Source organism: Lepidochelys kempii, chromosome 5 (genome assembly GCF_965140265.1).
Source record: "Lepidochelys kempii isolate rLepKem1 chromosome 5, rLepKem1.hap2, whole genome shotgun sequence".
In the NCBI taxonomy this organism is placed as follows: domain Eukaryota; kingdom Metazoa; phylum Chordata; order Testudines; family Cheloniidae; genus Lepidochelys; species Lepidochelys kempii.
The window spans coordinates 72,224,490-72,247,006 of NC_133260.1; the positions used below are offsets into that span (position 1 = coordinate 72,224,490).

The 22,517-nt window shown below is 41.0% G+C and overlaps 1 protein-coding gene across 4 annotated transcripts; it reads left to right on the forward strand.

Moving 5' to 3' along the window:
• Positions 1 to 7,587: 7,587 nt before the first annotated feature.
• SRP19 (signal recognition particle 19) lies at positions 7,588 to 19,047 on the forward strand. Of its 4 annotated transcripts, none has more exons than XM_073344717.1 (6): positions 7,702 to 8,182; positions 9,529 to 9,879; positions 10,898 to 10,973; positions 12,544 to 12,615; positions 16,572 to 16,683; positions 18,389 to 19,047. In XM_073344717.1, the coding sequence occupies exons 2-6, from the start codon at positions 9,875 to 9,877 to the stop codon at positions 18,520 to 18,522; spliced, it is 399 nt and encodes a 132-aa protein (XP_073200818.1). In that variant the 5' UTR covers positions 7,702 to 8,182; positions 9,529 to 9,874; the 3' UTR covers positions 18,523 to 19,047. The 4 variants fall into 4 exon arrangements, with proteins under 4 accessions (XP_073200820.1, XP_073200818.1, XP_073200819.1 ...); XM_073344718.1 differs by having other exon boundaries at positions 9,551 to 9,879; XM_073344716.1 differs by lacking the exon at positions 9,529 to 9,879.
• The last annotated feature ends 3,470 nt before the right edge of the window (positions 19,048 to 22,517 follow it).

The following is a 22,517-nucleotide window of genomic DNA, read 5'->3' on the forward strand; positions in this document are numbered from 1 at the left end:
TTAACAAATTTATTTGAGCATAAGCTTTCTTGAGCTACAGCTTACTTCTGTTCATATTCGGTTCTGCATATACGCTCCAATGGAGCATTTAAACGCCAAAGACACTCTCCTGTTGAGTTAATAAAATCAAGTTTTCTAGCCTCTGAGACTCTTTGGTCAGAGCCAAGTGGGAAGGAAAATACATAGAATCATAGAATATCAGGGTGGGAAGGGACCTCAGGAGGTCATCTAGTCCAACCCCCTGCGCAAAGCAAGACCAATCCCCAATTTTTTCCCCAGATCCCTAAATGGCTCCCAAGGATTGAACTCATAAACTGGGGAATTTTGTTTTTATATGAAAAAAGGAAATTTACAGATAAATAATTTCAATAAATTAGTTAATTTTGTAAATTTTCATAAATAGCATATGGAAAAATCTATTAAAAGGCTGCAGTTTAAATTCTAAATTAAGTTTACATTTAAATTAAGTTAACATTTAAAATAACCATCTGACAGTATGGAAATGCAGTTAAGGTACCCAGAGCAGCCTAAATTCTTCCCCGTAGCCTGACAACTTGCACTACTTCTGTAAGATACGGTCCTGTAAATACAAGTTTATAAAAGTTTAGCAGAGTGAGATAAACTTGAATTGTACATAAGTTTCTAAATTTCACACTCACTTGTGCATATTTTCCAGACTGTTACAAAGTTCTGTGGACATAGATCCTGAGGTTTGGCCATACTGCACATGGCACAACTTGCAGGGAAGATGCAAAGATAAGAGTAAAGTGCACCTTTGCCCTCTCCCAATCCTAAACCAATTCTGTGCTTGTTTTGGTTCCCCAGCATAAATTAAAGCAGTATGAGACAAGATAAAAATAGCAGGGAATGAGAATGGAGGTGCAAGAGCCCCTATTAATTTTCAAAGGATCCGCCTTGTACTAGGTCACTGCTTTTGTAGCCAGTTAAACTAGGATTTGAAGGAGAATCCATTGGCAGTCTGGTGCAAACTGGCCACACCATACCCCAGTGATCCACTGTATACAAATTTCCACTTTATAAATTACTTCTCTATGTAAATTAGTTAAGATTTAAGCCAATCGAGCCTATTTCCAGATACTTTTAGTTCTGAAGATTGTATACCGATTCAAGGTAAATATTTGATTCTCTGTCACTGTAGGGGCCAGGACTTGCACAGTAAAACAAGCTAAGTATAATATAGCTTTTGAAAATTCTAGGGCTATTCCTAGGCTATTTATGGGGAGGAGATGTGGTACAGAGATTGATTTTAGGACTCCACTGTACTGGTGGACAGTGGAAGGTTTTCTGTTGTGTGATGATAAAGATGAGATGTGTAAACATTGTTTCCTGAATTGTAGAAGTGGGAAGGGTATGGGACAGAGCTTTGGTGTGTATGTGTAAAATAAGAGACAAGAGTTTTGTGTAACTGGCTTGTCAAGGTGGGGAGAATTGGAGGAGAGTCTGTGGAGGTGAAATAGACGCTTACTCAATTTGGGAGGCTGATGTGTATAGTGTTTTGAGTGGGACACAGTAGAAGTATATGGCTCAGTGTCCCTACTAAAGTTGTATTGCATGCAGGTGTAAGTGCTTCATGCATCTGGGTGGAGCATATGCAGGGATGCACAGGGTATCTTACCTCTTGCATTCACACACATTTTCTGTATAAGACATTTCTGTAATGCTCATCACTGAAGTACCTCAGAACTGAATGCAGTAAATTAGATCTGTATGAGATTGTCCATAGTAGCTGAAAAGCTTACATTTAGAACCCTAAAGTTCTGGACAAAATCCACTTCTGTGCAGATGGCAAGCACAAATAGTCTGCACGAGGGGTTCTCAAACTGGGGGTTGGGACCCCTTCAGGGGGTTGTGAGCTTATTACGTGGGGGGTCGTGATCTGTCAGCCCTCCACCCCAAACCCCACTTTGCATCCAGCATTTATAATGGTGTAAATATATTTAAAAGTGTTTTTAATTTCTAAGGGGGGGGTCGCATTCAGAGGCTTGCTATGTGAAAGGGGTCACCAATACAAAAGTTTGAGAACCACTGGTCTACACAATACTTAAGTCCCTATCCAAGCCCTCAAAATAGGACCAGAGAGGGACTTTTAGAACATGGACCTTGTTACCATGACACACAAGTGAAATTCACTCTGTGAAATTTATTTTGACTTTATACTACAATCTCCATAACACCAATTTGTAAGCAGTCAACATTTTACAAGCCAATTAGCAACATAGAGTAGGATGTCATTTATTGTTGCATACCTGTCTACCCCTGCATATTCTGTACTGCAGAGTTTCAGTCCTGTCACTTTACATTATTATAATGACAATACTTGCCCGCTTTTTTGACTGTATCTCCCATCTTCGGTCAATGTCCGCATTATCTTCCCCTCATTTTTTGTATAAAGTTCAAGCTTCTGCTCATTTCAAATCACTCTCGCCCAATTCGGCCTAGATCTACACGAGCATTTTTCTCCTTTACGCTCAAGATTTTCCCAAATAATCCATTTAACGACTTTGTCCACTTCCAACTTAGTCATTATTTGATGCAGCACTTGGAACAGCTTCTCAGTTAATATCTCCAGCTCCTACCTCTTTTCTTTTAGTCCCACCCACCTCCCCATTGTGTGAAGCACTGCAACTCTCAAGATCATGGGGAGTAAATGGCAAAACTTTAATGGGGCCAGGATTTCACCCAATGTATCGCTCCTATGTGATTGGTATTATATATTTTGGAGAAGCTCAGGCACCAGCCTTCCTAAAAATATTACCCCCTTTTTTAATAATGTCATTGTTCTAAATTTTATAAGCATTTAAAATGGAACAGAATTAAGAAGTCATATAGCTCACTAGAATCTTGACTACTGTATTTTTCCCCTTCCTAATGTCTTTAATAGTGACAAAACAATGCATGCCTGGCTGAGTGGGTGGCTAACTCTGTGCTGACATTGGGTACTACAAGCAAATTTTACAGAATCCTCAATTGAAATACACGCTTTATATATTGCAGTTACCACTTCATTCTTCTCAGTGCCCTGTCACTTCCACATCTAGCATTATGTAGACATGACACACAGTAATTTCATGAGTCTATACAAGTCTCTGCAACCTGCATATCCTTGGTGTAAAGACAAGGAATTAATTAGGAGTTGTGTAAGTTTGCTTAATATTCAGGCATATGTAGGTACACTATGCAAGAGCAATCACATCTTAGCTTCATATTGCTTTTAAAAAGATGCACAAGCCATCAGGTTTTGAACTTCACTGCTTAATTGTTGAGTTTCTGATGTTAGGGGCACTGGACAGTTGGAGAATGCATAGTGCTGTAGCGAGCCTGATCTAGTGTCTTCTGTGACCTACTTTTGACTCTGACTTCTGCAGGCCATAAATATGCAGAATTCAAGATATGAATAGATTACTTTTGACACTAGAACAAGTGCAGTGACTGTGGATGCCATATACTCAGTGAAGTCATTTTGTAAGAATGGTGGGAATTAAATTGACATGCTTGTATGAACGATTCACCCCAGGCACTTAGTTTCAGGAAATCCTGAACCCTGGCACCAATAAGTTAGAATGCTGCATAATAATGGAAGCCAGCTGACCTGTAGAAAAGCTGAGATGCTAGCCCTGGTGGGGTAGGTCATGTGCAGAATATAATTCAGTTTACAAGTAAACAAACTCAGTAATATTTGTTTAGAGAAAGCTGTCATTTTTATTTGTTTTCCAACTGAAATGATCATGACACATTTAATGTCTGTACCATTAATACACATACAAATTTTCATATAGGAAATACAGCTTTCAGTGATGTTTTAAAGACATGCAGAAAGACAACTCCTTAATACTCTTCATGCTGTTGTTAATATGCTATGTTAATTCCAGCATTCAAAGGAAAAAACAAGTGTGTAAACTACCAAATGCTACAGCATAAAACAGACAGCTTGACAAAAGTGTGGCTTAATTTGAAAGTGTTGGAGTACTGCAATAAACTGATCTTTTACGAAGACATCAGGTTTATTTCTTTCCTACTTGCCTTATATACATATTGAATGGGAGAAGGACAGAACAGAACCCTGCAGCCCTTACATGCCACACTCCTCACCTCTGATGAACAATGGTCCATAATTATCTACTGGGCCCTCTCAAACAAACAGGAGCTCAACCAATCCGAAATGTTTCCAAGTGCTCTCGCTAGGGACCATAATCACATCAATATCTCATGATCAGCTGTATCAAAGGCACCCGATAGATCCAACAGAATCAGTATGGACACTTTATTTTCATCTACTACTAAAAGGATGTTATCAACTAATGCGCTCTTAGTCCCATAGTTAAAGCAAAACAACAAACCGACCTATGGGAAATAAACCAAAAGATGCTAAATATTGCTAGAGCTACTTTACCACTTTCTTGATAAATCTCTCAATTTTAACACAGGCCAATAGTGGGCTGTAGCATTAAGCAATTTTTTTAAGTAGTGGTTCTTCCAAAGCCTCTCTGTGAACATCTACTTCTCCCCTCATGTAAACTCCAATTCAGAAAAGCACCTAAACGCTTGGAGTGTATGTACTTCTCAGCCACACAGCTTTTTTTCCTCTTTCATTTCACGCACATAGCTCAAACAAGTTTACTTTACAACATTTCCTAACTCCATGCACACAGAGAAATATTTAAAGATACACTATCACACTGAATTTTTTTAAAATTGCAATTTTCTACTACAGCATCACATCAATATATCCAGAGGTTTCTTAACTTTTTTTTAAGAGCTCTTCTGACATCCTGTTTGCTTAAGTCTTTAAGTCAGCTTCTTCCTAGTTGACTACATAAACTCCTACCAAATGCACAAAATAGACAAACAGTTTTGCCAACTTTTTTCTATAGTAAGCTTAGATGGGTATGTAACAATAGAAGGTACACAATTTTCAAACAAAGTCTGACTTTCACATTGATATATTTTCCAGAATCTCCTTTTCCCTTCCTTCTAAAAACAAAAAATCAAGCTTCCCCTGCGGAAGCCAACTTTTTCCTTTTCCTGCTGGTTGCTCTAGTGTATAATAGTCCAAGCATTTGAAAAAAGCTACTTTGGCCTGTGTGCAGTCAAGTGTGTTTTCTGAACATTGAGATTTTAAATTTGTATATGAGGAATAGGAATCCTTCTACTATAACATTAAAGAACCAAAATTTCCATATTCTATCAACAGTAGGGTGACCACGCGTCCTGTTTTGGCTGGCAAAGACCAAACTAGACAAATGCAGTTTTGTCAAAAAATTGGGGTGCGACCCCCCAGCAGGGCATGGAGGAATGTGCGAGAGGGGGGCTAGTGGCAATGCCAGCCATGTGCGGGAGGGAGGGCTCCGGAGAGTGGCTCAGCCAGGCCAGCCCTGCGTGGGTGGGCAGCAGGGGGACTTCAGTTCGCCCCGTGTGTCGGGGGAAGGAGGAAAGGGGACCTCTGGCCAGCTCCGGGCAGGTGGCTTGGGTTGGCCTAGCACATGGGGGAGGAAGGAGGAGTGAGAAGGTGTGGGAAGGAGGCAGGAAGGGCTGGGCTTGCATGTTGTGGGAGGGTCCTCCAGCTGGCCCCAAGTGGTGTCCCGTTCTCCCTTTGGGAAAATATGGTCACCCTAATCAACAGCCAACCCAGGTGAGGGAATTCTTCTTTCTTCTGCTTGCCTCTCAGTACAGCCCTAACAGCTCTTCAACATCTCTTACTCTAGTGGGTTTTATAAAGGCCTTTTTAATCTGTACACCACCATCCATAAGTGGAAGCTTCCGATCACAAAACATGAATTTAAAAGAAAAGTATGACTATCGTAGAACTCTACAGAATAAGATTAATATTTTATTAATATATTTAGTTTAATAATAGTTAATAATTAATATGTTTAGTTTAAAATACTTCACTATTAGTCATTTGGAGCCTGATCCAAAGCCCATTGCAATCAGTGGGTTCCTTTCCATTGACTTCACTAGGCTTTGGATCAGGCCCCCTAGCAAACAGTATCCTAGGCACCTTTTTGGTTTATATTCTGATTGGGACAACAAATTTGTAATTTAAATTACAACACTGATTCCTTCTGACTCACAATATGATGTAGTGCTGAATAATATATGCCTTACATATAGGCTTGGCACAATTTGATTTTTTAAAAATAATTTTGACAGATATCCATTTTTAAGCATTTTTTTCTATTTTTATTTATTTAAATTCACAGTTGCACAAAATTATGCGGTTTAAGCATTTTTTTAATGTTTGAAACTTTCAAGGTTACCAGAAATTGGGGGGGGTGAGGGACTTGTAAATGTTGAGATTCAAAAAGTTAAAGCTTTTATAACCGTTAAAATAAACTGTAAACATCACATCAAAATATACAAAGTATATATATATCCTTAAATCAAACTAATTTCTCAAGTAGCATTTGTTACTTTGCCTATATGTACATTTTATTGAAAGTATTTTTTCATCATTTTTATGTATGGTGAAATTGACATTTATTGATGATCTAATTCTTCCAACCCTACTTACGTATAATTGCCATACTACCCCCCACTGTTGGTTTGTCACACACATGTAGTGTTTCAGAGTAGCTGCCGTGTTAGTCTGTATTCGCAAAAAAAAAAAGAGTACTTGTGTCACCTTAGAGACTAACCAATTTATTTGAGCATAAGCTTTGGTGAGCTACAGCTCACTTCATCAGATGTTTTGTACTTATCAGGCAATTAAGTGAGAAAAACAGAAGGGGTTAGAGATCGTCTGTCTTTATAATGGGTATGGCAAATCACAGCATAAGTCATGTAAATAATTGTGTTGCAGGCCTCTTTAAATTTAATTACTGAATTGGATAATCACAACACTTCCCACACCCCCATCTCAAGAAAATCAGGGATGTGGATACAGAATTAGCACTGTCCAAGGTTTCTGTGGTTGTATCATCACCACTCTTGCAGAGACTAGCCAGGACTTTGTATCAACATTTCATGCCTTTAATAAAATAGGTAGTTTTATTATACAATAGGGTCCATCCACCTCTTTACTCCGGAATAGAACCGATTTTGCATATACTGAAGCTCTACCCTATAGGCAACTTCTGCCATACATTGCTCAACGGTGAGCAGAATTCAGATTCGAGGGGGAAACCAGTGACACTCAAACCAACTACCCCCAAACTAAGTCCTAGCCATACTAAAATGAGAAGCTGGCAACGTCATACCGTCCTCGGGTGCACTTTGATCAGCAGTAGTCCTGCCATAAATTGTTATCGCTGCTGAGCGCTGGGCCAGGACTGCCCACCCCAGGCTTTCAAAAATCATGAGTCAGCCCCCGAGGAAGGCATTAGGTTATTGGACGGGCCCTGTGACTTTCACCAAGGCTGGGCGCTCTGTATTTGCCAGCTGGGCTTTGAGCCTTTGGGTTTCACGCTTTGAAGCTTGAATCTGCAACGGCAAGGGCTGGAAAAACTACTTCAACGGAAGCGTTTGCGGTGACTGATCTGCCAGCAGGACCTGGGGCACCGCGCTTCCACCCGTGCCCGGGCAGGGGATCAGACGCTGCGTTGCCGGGGAGCCTGAGCAGCGGGCACAGCCCGGCCGCCTGCGCACAGAGCAGCGCGGACCCGCGCGACAGCGGGGTCTCAGCGCCCCTCGCGCTATGGAGGGCCGCTGGAGGACCTCTGGGCCCTGCGGCCACCCTTGCGAAGGCCTAACCGGACTCCGGCATCAAGGCCGTCCCCGGGCCGCGAAGCGCTGCGACGGTGGGGGCAGCAACTCACACGCCGCCAGCCTCCCTCCCTCCGCGGCGCGCCGCTGACCCGAAGAGCGCATGCGCACCACAAAACGCGCGCCGTGCCCCGGCAGGAAGCTGTTCGTCCAGCCTCTCGCTATCCCGATTCAAATGTCGCGAGAGTTAAAGAGCACGACCCATAGGATGCCGCGTGTACCGTCTTCTTTGAGTGACAGTTCTGTGGTCCAATAGGAATATGGCGCCGCGCGTGTGCGCGAGACTGTGTGTGGGCTCGCCTCTCGCACTCCCTGCTGGCCTGGCAAGAGCTCTGTGTTTGTGAGGAGTGAGCGGGTAGTAGCGAGTGACGGTGGGGGAGGCGGTGCTGCGCTGCGCTCCCCCCCCCCGCCCCACAACCGCCATGGCCTGGGCCGCCACCTCCCCGGCGGACAAGGAAAGGTAACGGCCCCCCGCGCGGGGCAGCCCATGTTTCCGGTACCTCAGGGGCGGCTGCGGCTCCCGGGTTGCTCGGTGGCTCTGGCCCTGTGGCCCCTGCGCCGGTGGGGTGGGAGGAGGCGCTGGGGCTCCTCTGCCCCGGTCCTTCACACGTCCTGCAGGCCTGCTCCCCGCGAGCGGGCCCTGGGCGGATCGGCGCCGCCCCCGCGCTGCTCCTGCCCCGCGCTCCCTGGCTGTGGAAGGGGGCCGGGACCCACCTGCTGAGCGAGCCGGTGACAGCTGCGTGCGGGGCTGGGCGCCGCCGCTCCTCGAAGGAGCTCTGGGAGGGGTGGCGGAAACGCGTATGGGGCTGAACAGGGGCCGCGAGTGAGCGGCGAGCTGATCTAGCGTGGAGGGGGGCAATAGATGGCAGCAAGAGGTGTTTACATTCACGCCCAGACAGCGTTGCCTTAAATGAGCAGGGCTGCGAAGTCAGGCTCTCAGAGCTAGCACAGGTTTCAGAGTGGCAGCCCTGTTAGTCTATCAGCAAAAAGGAGGAGGAGTCCTTCTGACACTTTAGAGACTAACACATTTATTATGGCATAAGCTTTCGTGAGCTAAACCCAATTTGTTAGTCTGTAAGGTGTCACAAGACCTAGCACAGGGAATCTTAAATCTGTCCCCTTGGGTGGCTACGTTATACTACAGCCTGTGGTTCAGTGGTTCTCAAACTTTTGTGCTGGTGACCCCTTTCACTTAGCAAGCCTCTGAGTGCGGCCCTCCCTTATGAATTAAAAACACTTTTTTGTATATTTAACACCATTATAAATGCTGGATGCAAAGTGGGGTTTGGGGTGCAGGCTGACAGCTCATGACCCCCCCATATAATAACCTTGCAACCCCCTGAGGGGTCCTGACCCCCAGTTTGAGAACCTATGGTCTAGTTACATGGTCACAGAAATATTTTTTCCCCAGGACTCGCCACTGCTTCATTCAGTGGGCAGAATGGGCTGTGCTCACTTGGGGAGCCACTACTCAGTATTTTGTTTTCTCCCTATTGTTTATTGTGCGGCCCTAGGCCTTATGTGCTGCACACTATTCAAACCCTACTCTGAAGACAAGAGTTATTAATTTTCTCATGGACTTTTCTATGGTGATTACCACTGCAGTGTCGGAGTGCTTCATAGAGATGAATTTTATCTTTGCAATACTCCGGTGAGGTGAGGGGGTGATGATAGTCTCATTTTACCCAGAGTGAACTGAGGCACAGAGAATAGAAGGTGAAGAGTATCCACTAATTTTAGGTGCCTAGGACCTGTTTTTTTTCAGGGTACTTAGTGTTGTATAACACTTTATATATTCAAGCACAGCTCCCACTGATATTTGTTGCAGTTGTGAGTGCTCAGCACCCAGACTCAGGTTCCAGGGTCTCAATTTGGGCACCCAGAAAATGAGGAACAAACAACTTGTGACAACCTATGAAAGGCTGGGTTTAAGTGACTTGATGAACATCATACAAGAACTCTGTGGCAGTGACATCTAATCCAGAGCAGTATTCATCTGCTTTAATCATGTGAACCATCCTATATCTACCTGCTGTGTGCTGCCTCATTTACTACATACTTTCCAATTTTGATGACAAATAATACAGAAAACAGTGTCCTTTACTACACAACCCTGATTCATTTCTAGAGGCCAGTCCATCCTGTGCACTGAATGAGGTATGGGTCCTATGGAAAAAATAGGAGTTATTGTGTATACAAAGATAATGCATATGCGCAAGGGCAACCTTGATTCAGCCATGTCCTAACTTATGAATGCTTGAGTTTTGCAACCTTAATTATGTTCTTTTATTGTCATTTGTTGTATGCAGTTGCCTAGGTTTTAAAAAAGGCAAACTGAAAAAACAAACTCCGTCATGTAGCATCACACTGATAGCCATATGGGTCATCATCAGGGTTGAAACCTTTAGATTCACTCCACGTACCTCTGCCACTGGAGTAACTGATAGAAATAGTAGGTTGTCATCCTCTGTGTAGACCAGCACTAGAGGTGGAGGGAGAACAACACATTGCCAGTAGGTTTCCCACGTATTTGCAAAGATTCTTTTCCCCATCATTCCCCATTCTCCCTCTTCTGCTCCAACTCTGGCAGTGTCATATAATGGGAAATGTCTGGCAACTTCAATATAATCATCAATGTAGAAAAGGTTAGTAAGGAATTCCTGTTTACTCTTTAATAATGCTATATTTTAGGTTTCCAAACGAAATTGGAAGACAAATTAAAACTAAGAAGGGTTTTTTTGGTTTGTTTTTTTGTTTTTTGCATAATTAGACAGTGGAGTTATCTGTTGCAAGATATCAAACCCTGGAGCTTAGCAGGATTTAGCAAAGGAATTGTTTTTTATAATAGTTTACACGGCTGCTTAAAATAGGACAAAATTGTAAAGGATATAAAAACCTCATGCTCTGGGGTTTTAGCTAGCCACTATCCTAGTATTAGGAAAAATCTCTCCCTATGGTCCATCATTGTCCACGGTGTGGTTTTTTGCATCTTCCCCTGAATTGTGTGGTACTTTCACAATCTGGCAATTGTACTAGATAAACCAATGGTCTGATCTGGTATGACAGTTTCCAAGTTTTAGAAGTGGGCATTCCTTTGTTTTTTTATGTGCTTTAGAAGATATTACAAAAAACAGTATTTTCCAGAACTTATATTACATTTTTTTTTTTTTTTTAGATTCATCTGCATCTATCCAGCATACTTAAATAACAAGAAGACAATAGCAGAAGGAAGAAGAATACCTATGGACAAAGTAATTTGTGGGTGGCATGGGAAAACTAAGTTTTGCTTCATGATAGCTTGGAGGGAGTTTGGGAAGGAACTAACAATTGTGAACAAGGCTACTTAAGCTTTTTTGAGGAGAAGGAGAGGAAAGTTGATGATTGAATTCTGTAACATATTTGAAGACTGACCATTCGTGTCAACATGTGAATTCAACATGGGAAAGGCTGCGTTCAGAACCTCTTATTTTCACATGAGCAAGGCTCAAACAGATCAGCTGGGAGAGACTGAATGCAACCTTGAAAATCTCTTGAAAATTCACTAGTACAAAATCTTCTTGCCTGTCCTTGCAGTGATGAAGGAAACAGATACTGATCACCTGGGCAAGAAGGATTTTGTAAGGCTGCCTAATGATTTGCTTGTAATTTCATTATCTAACTAGTTTAGATGTGCGTGTTTTGCACTCTTGTTTTGACTCTAGAGGCCCCCTGTAATATCAAGGATGATGGGAAATGGAAGGCATTTGAGTCACTGTCTGTAATGTACCATTTCTTGTCTGTTACTTCTGTGTCCATAACTAGTGCTTCAGGATCCAATAGGAGCCCAGCTGATAGTGGAATAGACATATAGTACATGGCTTACTGAGAAGTGCCACTGATTAAACACTGACTGCTAAAACATCCATATTTTCCATATACTTTCTTAGATGTTTTTCCTGTTATAGCAAAAAGTCAGTTGTTTTAACTTGAACTAGTAGTTAAGTCTGTTACTTGAGTGATCAGGCCCCTACATCTTTGATAACTGATGCCTGGCCTTCTGTTCCTTTCTCTTCAGTCTCTAGCTGACTCCTTGGCAAGAGATGCCTGTCACTCAGTCAATCCTCTCTTAGTTCCTCAGTCTGTAGCTGAGGGTGTACACACACACACCCTGAAGCAGCAAGTCTCTGAGCCTGGGTCTCATATACTCGGGCTTGTGCTACAGGCTAAAAATATCAGAGTAGACAATCATTCCCACTTGATCAGGAGCCCGGACTCTGAAACCCACTGAGCAGAGTGTGTCTCAGAGCCCAGGCTCCAGTCCAAGTGAGAATGTCACAAAAGCCCAACTCTGTAGGCCTGGGCTCTGAGACTCATTGCTGCAGGTTGGTGTTTGGGTTTAGGGTTTTTTTTTCCCTTCTAATTGCTTAAACCACACACAAAGAAATCTCTTACTCCTATCTCACTCCAAAGAAACCAAAATTGTTTTTCTAAAGTACTAACTCTGTCCCTACTCCTTCCTGGGTTCCTGCCCAGGCCTGTCTACAGCTAATGTTTGAGCCCAGGCTTATTTTTTCTTCTCCTTTGGTGCTTTGTTCCTTTCTTTCTAATATATTCCAGGAAATGTACATGTCCTGGTTCATAAATACCTTACATAAGTGGAAAAGCAAGCAGATCTGTTTTCCCTGATCCATCTTTGTGCCCTCCCTTTCCCTGACTACTGCTTTCCCTGAGGAATTTCAGGAGCTCATCCAATCAACACCTAATTACGATGGATTTGTTTCTCAGCAGTAGACTAATTTTTTTAAAAGGGCAATGTACTAATTTAAAACATTATTTTAATAGGCCATTGAAAATCCCACATCTACAGAAATCCAAGATGTATGTGCAGCAATTGGACTCAATGTGCTTGTAGAGGTAATGTGAAACTTTATGAATACATCTTGATAAAGACTTTTTTTTTTAAATTGAAAAAAATGTTCTGTAGAAAAACCATTGTCCTATAAACTTATCAACCAAGTCCTCTGATTTCTTTGAACATACGTTAACTTAATATTTATGGGGATGTTGGAAAAATTGGAGAGAGTACAGAAAAGAAATTTAAAAATGTGAGGGCTAGAGAAAATGCCTTACAGTGATAGACTTAAAGAGCTCAATCTGTTCAGTTTATCAAAAAGTACATGAAGAGTTTTCTTGATTAGGGTCTAAGTACCTTCATGGGGAGAAAATACAGGTACTAAAGAGCTCATTAACCTATTGGAGAAAGGCATAACAGAAAACAATGGCTGCAAGCACGGCTGTCCCTACGGGGTTGCGGGGCCCAGAACAAATCAGCCTCCCTGCTAGTCTGCTCTCTGCCTCATCCCTCCTGCCTTACCTCGTCACCTGAATATCAGGACAAATGCCGTCCCGATCGTACATTGATCGGGATGGGGGACAAAGGGCTAAATATCGGGATTTTATTGAAACATGGGCCCCCGCAAAGCCAGGGCCCTGGGCAGTCTCCCCAGTTCGCCCTACCCAAGGGACAACTCTTGCTGCAAGATGAAGCCAGACAAATTCAAATTGAAATTAGGCACAGTTTTGTTAACATTGAAGGTAATTAGCCATTGGGACTAACTAGCAAGAGATGTGATGGATTCTCCTTCTTTTGGCATCTTCACATCAAGACTGGATGCCTTTCTCACAGATATGTGTTGGCCAAATATAAGTTACTGGGCTTCATGCAGGGGTAACTGGGTGTAATTCTAGTCTGACCTCCTGTATGTCACAGGTCATAGATGTCTCTTTTGGCATTAAAGTTCTGATAGTTTAACTGTATTGGCACATAAAGTGCAGTTTGACAACAGAAAAGAGTAATTACTCCAGTACCTTAGATTAACCTAAAAGTGAATACTGTAAAACTTATATCCTCATAAAAACATTTAGGTTTTCATCAATAAGATCTTCCTTTTAATATATACATTCAAATACCCTGAAAACATCAATCAAGTCACTAGTCATAATTAAATATAAAGATTTTTTTCTGAGAAGTAAAGAACAATTCAGTTATTCTCATGAATTGCCCATTAATATAAAATGTAACCAGTAGTACCATAAAACTTGCTCATTCAGGTACAGATTTTGCCAGCACCATCTTAAATTTTCATAAATCAGATTTTTTTTTCTTTAATCTGTACAATCAAAGTTGCTAGCATTATCGTAATAAAAATTGGAAATTAAGTGGACCTTGATATATTTTAAAGCATATATACCTTTATCATTATGCTTTCAGAGAACTGTCTGTATTTTTCTTATCCCTTGGGGAGACACAAATATTGACTGTTACTTTTGTAACAGGAGCAAAGCCAAATAAGAGAGAGGAAGAATCTTTACTAGGAATTACAAAGGGTTTCAGAACTTTCAAGTGAGCATCACATTTTTCAGTAGTAACAGTTTTTAAGAATTAGTGCATTAGATTGCTTTCATCAGCATCTTCAGGAAAATTTAAAACATTGGTTGTTTGAAAGGGAACTTTCAAGTACCTCTATCTTATGATGATCGCAGTAGTCACTTATAGCATACCTGAGCATCTCTGATGCTTATAGACATTCCCTGGCCTAGACCCAGTGTGCTGGATAGGAGTTATAAAAGCCCCTTAGCTACCTGGAGAAGAGTTCTTCAGCTGTGGTTGCTGCTTAAGACAGCCTATGGCTCTCACAGGTCAAGCATGGGAAGTCTGATGGAGATAGGGCTATAGCACTGTGTTGTGAAGCTGCTCAGAGGCATCCTACATGGGACTGTTGTAACTTTATCTGCCTAAATTATGCCAGGGGTGATTTCAGTGCTCGAACTACGCAGAATCTCAAGGCTTTTAAAGCCACCTTTGCCCCTGGGCTCTGAATGTGCAGCATTCAGTCTTCCCTATTGTCCTGAAGGATGTCAAAGGTTTAGATCTTTCACCTGTGTCTAGATGACACTTCCCTCAGTATTCTGTATGGATTGCTCAATTGATGCCCCCTTCATTTCTAATTTATAAACTTCTAACATAAGATTGACAAAATCTTAATCAGATTTATTAAAATGCAGTGCTGATGGAGTACTGCGATGTAATGTTTCATACTCCTCCTTTCAGATAACTTCTGTCAGGTTATGTGGCTTATCTCTGGAACTTTGGGAGCAGTGACTTGATTGGGATGTTTAAATACAAATAGGTATACAGCTAAGTTACAAATAACTTTCTTCTCATAACTGCTAGTACATTCACAACACAATCATTAAAATGTGTTTTTAAAAATTCTAAATAAAACTTACACAGAAAATAGACAAACATAAATAATTTATGGTAATGTCTTTTAAAGATAAAATCTTAACGATATTCTTCAGTAAATGTAGTAATACACATTGTCATACTTGAATTCTAAGTCCTATAAATGGTTTCCATATGTCATAGACCCAGGTTTTTTGTTGTTTTAGGGTCAGAAGGGTCCATTAGATAATCTAGTCTGACCTCCTATATGTCACAGGCCATTAAGTTTCATCATTACCCTGTATTTGAGACTAATAACTAGGGCTTGGCTAAAATACATCTTGATTTGAAGTCTCCAACAGATGGAGAATCCACCACTTCTATTTGTAGTTTGTTCCTCTGGCTAATCATCCTCACTGTGTGGGTTTTATTGTTTGTTTTGTTTTTTAAATTGTGCCTAATTTCTAATTTGAATTTGTCTGGCTTTAACTTCTAGCCATTTGTTCTTATGTCTTTCTCCACTAGATTAAGGATGTTTTTATTACTCAGTACTTTCTCCCCATGAAAGTTCTTAGATACTGTAATCAAGTCATCTTTTAATTTTTTTTTTGAGAAACTAAAATCAGACTTCTGAAAGGAGTACCGTAGTCTGGAAAGGTTGAGAACCACTGAGCTAAACAGATTAAGATTTCACAGGCATTTTCTCCAATTCTCGAATACTTTTTGTGGCTTTTTTCTTCACCCTTTCCAATTTTTCCACATCCTCTTTAAAATGTGGACATCAGAACTGACATGGTATTCCAGTATCTGTCTCACCAATGCTAAAATCCCCTTCATACTCACTTCTCCCCTCTTCATGCATCCAAGGATCACACTGGCTCTCTTTGCTACAGCATCAGACTGGGAGCTCATGTTCAGCTGTCTGTCCACTACGATTTTAATTTTTTTTCCAGTCATTGCTTTCCATGGTACAGTCCTCCATTTTGTAGGTGTGGCCTTCATTTCTTGTTCCTACATGTATAACTTTGCATTGGGCTGCATTAAAATGCCTTTTGTTCAAATGGGCCCAGGTTACCAAGTGATACAGATGGCTCTGTTTGACTGTCCTGTCTACATCATTATTCAACTCTTCACCAGTCTTTGTCATCTGTAAATTACTTTTATCAGTATGTCTTCAAACACCTCTCTGGTTTTGTGCTGTATGAATTATTTTGTGAAGAGAAATATGGGAGAGGATAACTATTCTGCTTCCTTTGAAAGAATGTTTTTTTTCCAGTGGTTTAACAGTATTCACTTCATCCTCACTAGTCCAGCCCAGACGTAGATTGCCTTTACTTCTGAAATTTTGTTCTGAAGTTTAGCATACATACCACCAGGTTAGTTGTAAAGTCCAGAGTATGATCATATTTTCCCAATAAGCATGTGTGACCGTTCACTTTCAAAGCATGTACCTAAGGTCTACATGGCTGAGACACCTCCCTCAAAAAGGTGTACGTCTGTGAGCAGTGTCCATTTGGTTATGGACATTTTAGTACATAGCAATTTTAAATACATATTTCTTTAATGTCTGATGCTTATCTTATGAAATGCCTTTCTGCCTCTTAATCTCTAGTTTAACTGTGGTGTTCTTTTTTCCACTTGCTAGAAGAACAAGTTGTACCCTAGAGAGTGGAACCGTGATGTGCAATATAGAGGCAGAGTACGAGTTCAACTCAAGCTGGAAGATGGCAACCCATGTTTACCTCAGTTTCCAACACGTGAGTGCAGTATTTGTTGAGGCGGTATGTGCAGTGAGAAAACTTGGGTAACAATTTATTTTTACCTACTTAGAAAAAGTTAGGGTCGGTTGCCATAATGTCAGGCTGTGTTTGTGTCTCCCATGCTAATGTTAGTGTGACCAGTCTGTTAAAACATTAATAGAGAACTTTGTTGTTAGGCATTTTAGTTCCTACCATTTGAAACATTTGGCCACTATAAGCCATATAAACTGGTAACTAAATGAGATTAGCCAGAGCCTGTTAGTGAGGAAGTGATTCTGTTTTAGGGTACAATCTTCAGTCCTGTTTTTCCTTAGATGGTGCTTCATTCTCATTTTAAAAATTGGGAATTGAACATTCTTTTGGGCACACTGTGTGACCACTGTCTCCAACAAAGCAGTAGTGCTACTTTAGTGTACTGTGTTGTGGTAGACGGTTTCGCTCCAAAAACAAAAAAAAAAATTCTGCTTTAAAACTACTGTATTTCACTTAGTTTTTTCTTGTGTAAACTTGTCATACCTCAGTTAAATTTCAGTGCAGTTGATAAACTGATGTAGTAATCCTGTTTGATATTGCAATTTTCTGCCTAAAATGCTCATAGGAAATCTAAAATACTAACTGGCCTAACTAAAGAAGCCTTCTTAATATTGACAGGTAAGTGAGGAATTAGTGTGCAGAAAGGATAGGGGCAAAGACTAATCTACAGAGTGGGAGAATGAAAGTGCTAGAAACGAGAGAGTGCCATTGATGGTGTGATGGCTTCATGATCTCCACTGATCAGAAGGGGAAGATAGAGCCATGGAGTCTTCTGGTGGGAGCAAATAGTTGGGTCAGCATCTTGCTCCCCTGTAGCATGTTTTGGTTGTCCATCCACTTGTCCTTTTGAGGTCCAGACTAGCCCCAGATAGTTACAATATTAGCATGCCAAGTCCATATAAACAGAAGGCAATGTGATGGCTTTTTGGAGGCTTGGTCTTCCCCTGCACTTTCACCTTTGAGGCAAGTAACTGCTATAGGGAAGTAAGGGGCGGTGGGGGCTGCGCCTCATTGTCTGTCTGTACAAGCTAGTCAGCGGTTCTCAAACTGTGGGTCACGACCCCATTTTAATGGAGTTGCCAGGGTTGGCATTAGACTTGCTGGGGCCAAAGCTCGAGCCCCTCCACCCAGGGTTGAAGCCCAAGGGCTTCAGCCCTGGGTGGTGGGGCTCAGGTTACAGGTCCTCCGGCTGTGGCTAAAGCCCTTGGGCTTCTGGTTTGGGCCCTGCCCTTTTGGCTTTGTCTTTGGCCCCCATGTGGGACGGTGAGGCTTGGGAAGGCTCAGGCTTCAGTCTCCCCTCCTGGGGTTGTGTAGTAATTTTTCTTGTCAGAAGGGGGTCACGATGCAATGAAGTTTGAGAACCCTTGGGCTAGATCATAATCTAATTGATAAAGAGCAACTCAATTCCTTGATTAGGTCCCAAATTACTGTGAGTTTTCTCTAGGCTTGCTCTGGATTCTATTAGTTCTAATGATTCCCCCAGCAAGCACTGAGTGCCTACTTCCAGAGAACACCCAGTATCCCATGGATACAGGGGGAAAAAGCAGAGCTTGGGACTTTGTATCCAACTTGACGAGGGTTCCGGGTAGGCCCGAACATTAGCTAGGGATTCTAATGTTCAAAGTGTTACAAATATTCATATAAATTAACCCTTGCCTTTTGTTTCTAGGTAAATCGGTGATGCTGTATGCAGCAGAAACAATTCCAAAGCTGAAAACAAGGACACAAAAAATGGGAGGTAGTGACCAAAATCTCCAGCCAGGAGAGGGAGGCAAAAAAGGAAAAGGAAAGAAGAAGAAGTGAGCCTGTCTCTGGCATAATTGTTACTTTATATAGTCATTCTATGGCAGATATGGATGGACGTTACTATTTGTGAATCTCAACTGAGATCTAAAAAACAAGAAAACTGGTGAAGCTGTACAGAATTGTCTTCAATTTTTTACTGAAGTGGAATGCATGTACTGTGCCTGACACTGTGTAACATTAATCACAGAACCCCCAAATCCAAAAGTAGCAGCTAGTTTTGGAAGTTACAAACAACATAGACAATTTGAGGGTGGAAACATGATTATTTTTATGGATACATGTGCATTTGTTTGGCTTTCAAAATAAACAAAGTTTATTTTATGCAGGCTGGATATTTGAAGTTGATTGCCTTAGTACAAAATGTATCTATGCTCATAAAGATAAATTTGTCTTAAGTCTAGACCTTATATATCACTGTACTAGGTAAATTTCCAATGAAATTATCATTACTCTGTACATTTCACTTTTTAATGATTCACAAATGTTAAGTCTAATAAAGGTGGAAAAAACAAATTTTGAAAACCTAGTTGTATAAAATACTTTAGTCGGAGCTTCATCACTCTTTTTTTTCCCCCAGATGACTATTTGAAGAGAAGATATTTTGTACATCTCACCCATTAAAAGCTTGTGGCTGGCTGCATTCTACTGTGGGATAGAATGTCACAGATTCTCTTATACTGCCATGTATATGAGAAAGGGCTTACTGACTTAATATTCTTTTGTCTTTAAAAAGAAAGTACCATCTATCTTTAGTCTTACAATCAGATATTGGAAACACAACTTTATTAATGTCATCATATACAAATATCTGTTTGTTTTATTTTATTAGAGGTGTGTATTGCCTTGGGGAAAAGTTCACTTCGTGCAGAAGCTTAAGCTGATCTCCTACTCCCCACAGCTGATGAATCCAAAATAAGGAAGACTCTTGGAAGGAAGGGCCTCACAGAGAGTAAAAAGTGCACTTTGTAAGTTCCAGAGGAAGGGATGGTTTGGGAGCATGAAGAGGGAGAGATTGGAGAGGAAACAGCAGAGCCTGTTCAATAAGTGATCTCATGTAGGTCTTTTTCCCCCACTTACATGTTGAGTGAACCTCCATGTTCATTAAATAATCATTCTGTTTCCGTTCAGGATAACTCTGTAAAAGTGAATATAGTGCTTGTTAACATGTGTTTACAGACACTGGAAATTGATCAGTTTTATCCATATACCTGTATGTAAGTTGTGGTGCAGGCCTTCCACCTAAGGATGATATTTTTCTCTTCCCTCCTGCATGTCTTCCCTGGCACGCATCCTTTATGTGGTAGCTGTTTAAGCAGTGTTTAAATGTATGGAGTGTTAGATTTGGCTGTGGTGGATTATAAAATCACAAGGATATGCTCACTTAATTTCAGTTCCTACCTCACTGACCTTGCAGTCCATCCCAGCCAGTGTTACTAACACTGTGAGGAATCAAAAAGCCTGGCTGTGGGGGATGACATCAGAGTTTTAATTCTTGACAGCATAAAGAGAAGGCCCACAAGAATTTCAGAGGGTGATCTTCAACTTTTATTAAAACATAGCTAATGGTTGATATACAATGTAAAACAATGTGAGTGTCTACAATTTGACTCATTATTTAGTATTGAGGGTTTTTTAAAGACTGCTTACAAAAAATACATAAAGCACTGGCCCTGAAAAGTGGCAGTTTTGTTTTATGGTAGGTTTTGACACTGGGTTTGGAAAATTGGGGAAAGTAGATGGTATATGATGCACTTGCCATACGGCCATTGCTTTTTCTGTTGTAAGTAGCTGAAATACAAATAGGTATTTAGTGTGACATCTGACTAGTATTTTTTCTATGGGGGTAAAGTGTATGCTAGGACATTCTCAGTCTATGTGAAGATATAGATAGCAACAGTGTCTTACTTAGTCTCCATGCAGATCTTAGTTTTTATATTACCTGTTTCTTCTGTTCTGTAATTCAGTGTGTCATGATAGCTCTTTGGATATCTTACCCGCAGGTGGCATGAGGAATTAGACACTTTCTGGAATCAGTGTTACTTTGGGCAATCTGGACTGATAAATACTTAATTTCCTATAATTGGAACTTCTAATTGGGAACAGAATTTTTTTTCTGTAAGTTAGTTGAAATCTGTCATGACTACTCTTAGATTTTGCACAACAGCAAAGGGTGAGAATTTTTATTTACTAACTACACAATACTTTAATTACACCATTTCATCCTTGTTGCAGCTGAGCAAATTCAAAAATTCATGACCGGTCTAGAGTCGGATAGGCAAAGGTGCTATGGAGTTCAGCCAGGGTAACGGCAATAACTCACAAGGCTACCTTATCTTGAGAGGTAAGCGATCGCTTGATAATAAGAGTTGGGGATTGTGGGTTTGAGTGAGCATATTTAAATATTCAAGGCCACAGAAGGAAATCAATTTTGTGGGGTTTTTTGTGAGGTTATTTTAAAACTTTGAGTTATAGAGGCTCTTTTTGTGGGCCATGCATGCATAATCTACTGTGAATTACTTTTGGAGAATCTCTTTGTAAACACACACTGAGGTTTCCAAAAGTAACAGTTAAAGAAAGAAGCTGTATTTATACTGAATGCTTGAGCTGATGGAAGCCTTACCATGTGAATGCTATGTGGTTGGGACACTGTAGGTGTATGTCTGGCTGAGCAGGATGAATGGTAAACATGGGATGCAGTCAGTGGCATGCTCTCCTGGGAAGTGGCAAATGTGGCAGGAATTATTACTTCGGTCACAGTTAACTTCCATTCTGTACCTTATATGTCTCTAGAAAGGGTGGGATTGTGCAGTTGCAATGGGGGAGTGAACGGCAGTATAATTACAAGGCATGCTAGTAAGGAAGAGGGGAGACATGGCATTTGCACTCCAAATACTGGGCTCAACAGCGTGCTGTACCTTCTTCCCCCCTCATGGTAGCTCCTGTCCACTGTTGAGGAAGGATTGACATTGGTTTTCTGCAAAATGAAAGCCCCGGGAACATTTTTTTTTTCCTTTTAGAAAGTTCTGTGCAGGAGGGGACAATCTGGCACCAGGGTTTTGAGTGACTGCTAAGTGAGGCTCCTTAGGACTGTGATCTACCTAATTCTTATCCTTGTGAACAAAACTTGAATGTTCAAATTTAGGCAATTGGTGTATTAAAAAATGTGTGAGGTTAAATACTGATTGGATGTGCATCTACTGTTCATAGTGGCGAAGAGTACAATTCAACCTCTATTTTGGTGTACTGTCTGGATAAATAAAAGCATTTTAATTACATTGCCACCTTGGTTATTAAATACAGTAAATATGTAATAAAAACAAAATTAGTCCATGTTGACTCCTAATACATTTATATGCTTTGAAAAGGAGCTGAGATGGATACTTGGCAATGACCATACTGTAATGCTTTGACAGAGGTGACTGACCTCATAACCCCCTATACTGATGAGATTAAATGAAACTACCAAAACGTTGTTCAAACTTGCTAGGTACAAAACTGGCTACACCCTTTAACAGACATATGGTGTTTAGAGAATTAAACAGCTGACAGTGTTGGGGTCTTTAGAAAAGGCTGTTCTTAACTCACAAATAAGTTCAGGAATGTGTTATGCACACAGTGGCTTAAGAACAGCTCCTGCGTGTGAAGACCAGTTTAACATGAATGATCTAACCTCCATAAATTGTTTCAGGAGCATCTTAAAGTTAAACTTTGACCCTTCTTTCTGTGAGATGAAACAGATTGGCTTGAAATTTTCTGGTCTCTAGGCTTCAGTTTTGAACAACTTTTCAAATACTAAGAGCTGGAAAAGACAACAAAGGTATTAGACTGTTAGGGGATACTGATCCTAAAACCTATTGGTCTTTTTGTTTTTTTTCTCCTCGCCCATGACATCCTTCTCAGGCAGAATGGACATTTCAATAAACATGCTCCACTCATTGTGTGTAATGGAATCTCAGACTCTCCTAGCCTTCAACAACTTCTCTTAATAAATA

Excerpts from the sequence above, each read along its gene's own strand:
- SRP19 (XM_073344716.1), top strand. The coding sequence starts at position 8,145 with ATGGCCTGGGCCGCCACCTCCCCGGCGGACAAGGAAAG. Across the intron at positions 10,974-12,543 it reads GAAGAATACCTATGGACAAA|GCCATTGAAAATCCCACATC; the intron begins GTAATTTGTGGG and ends TTATTTTAATAG. Across the intron at positions 12,616-16,571 it reads GACTCAATGTGCTTGTAGAG|AAGAACAAGTTGTACCCTAG; the intron begins GTAATGTGAAAC and ends TCCACTTGCTAG.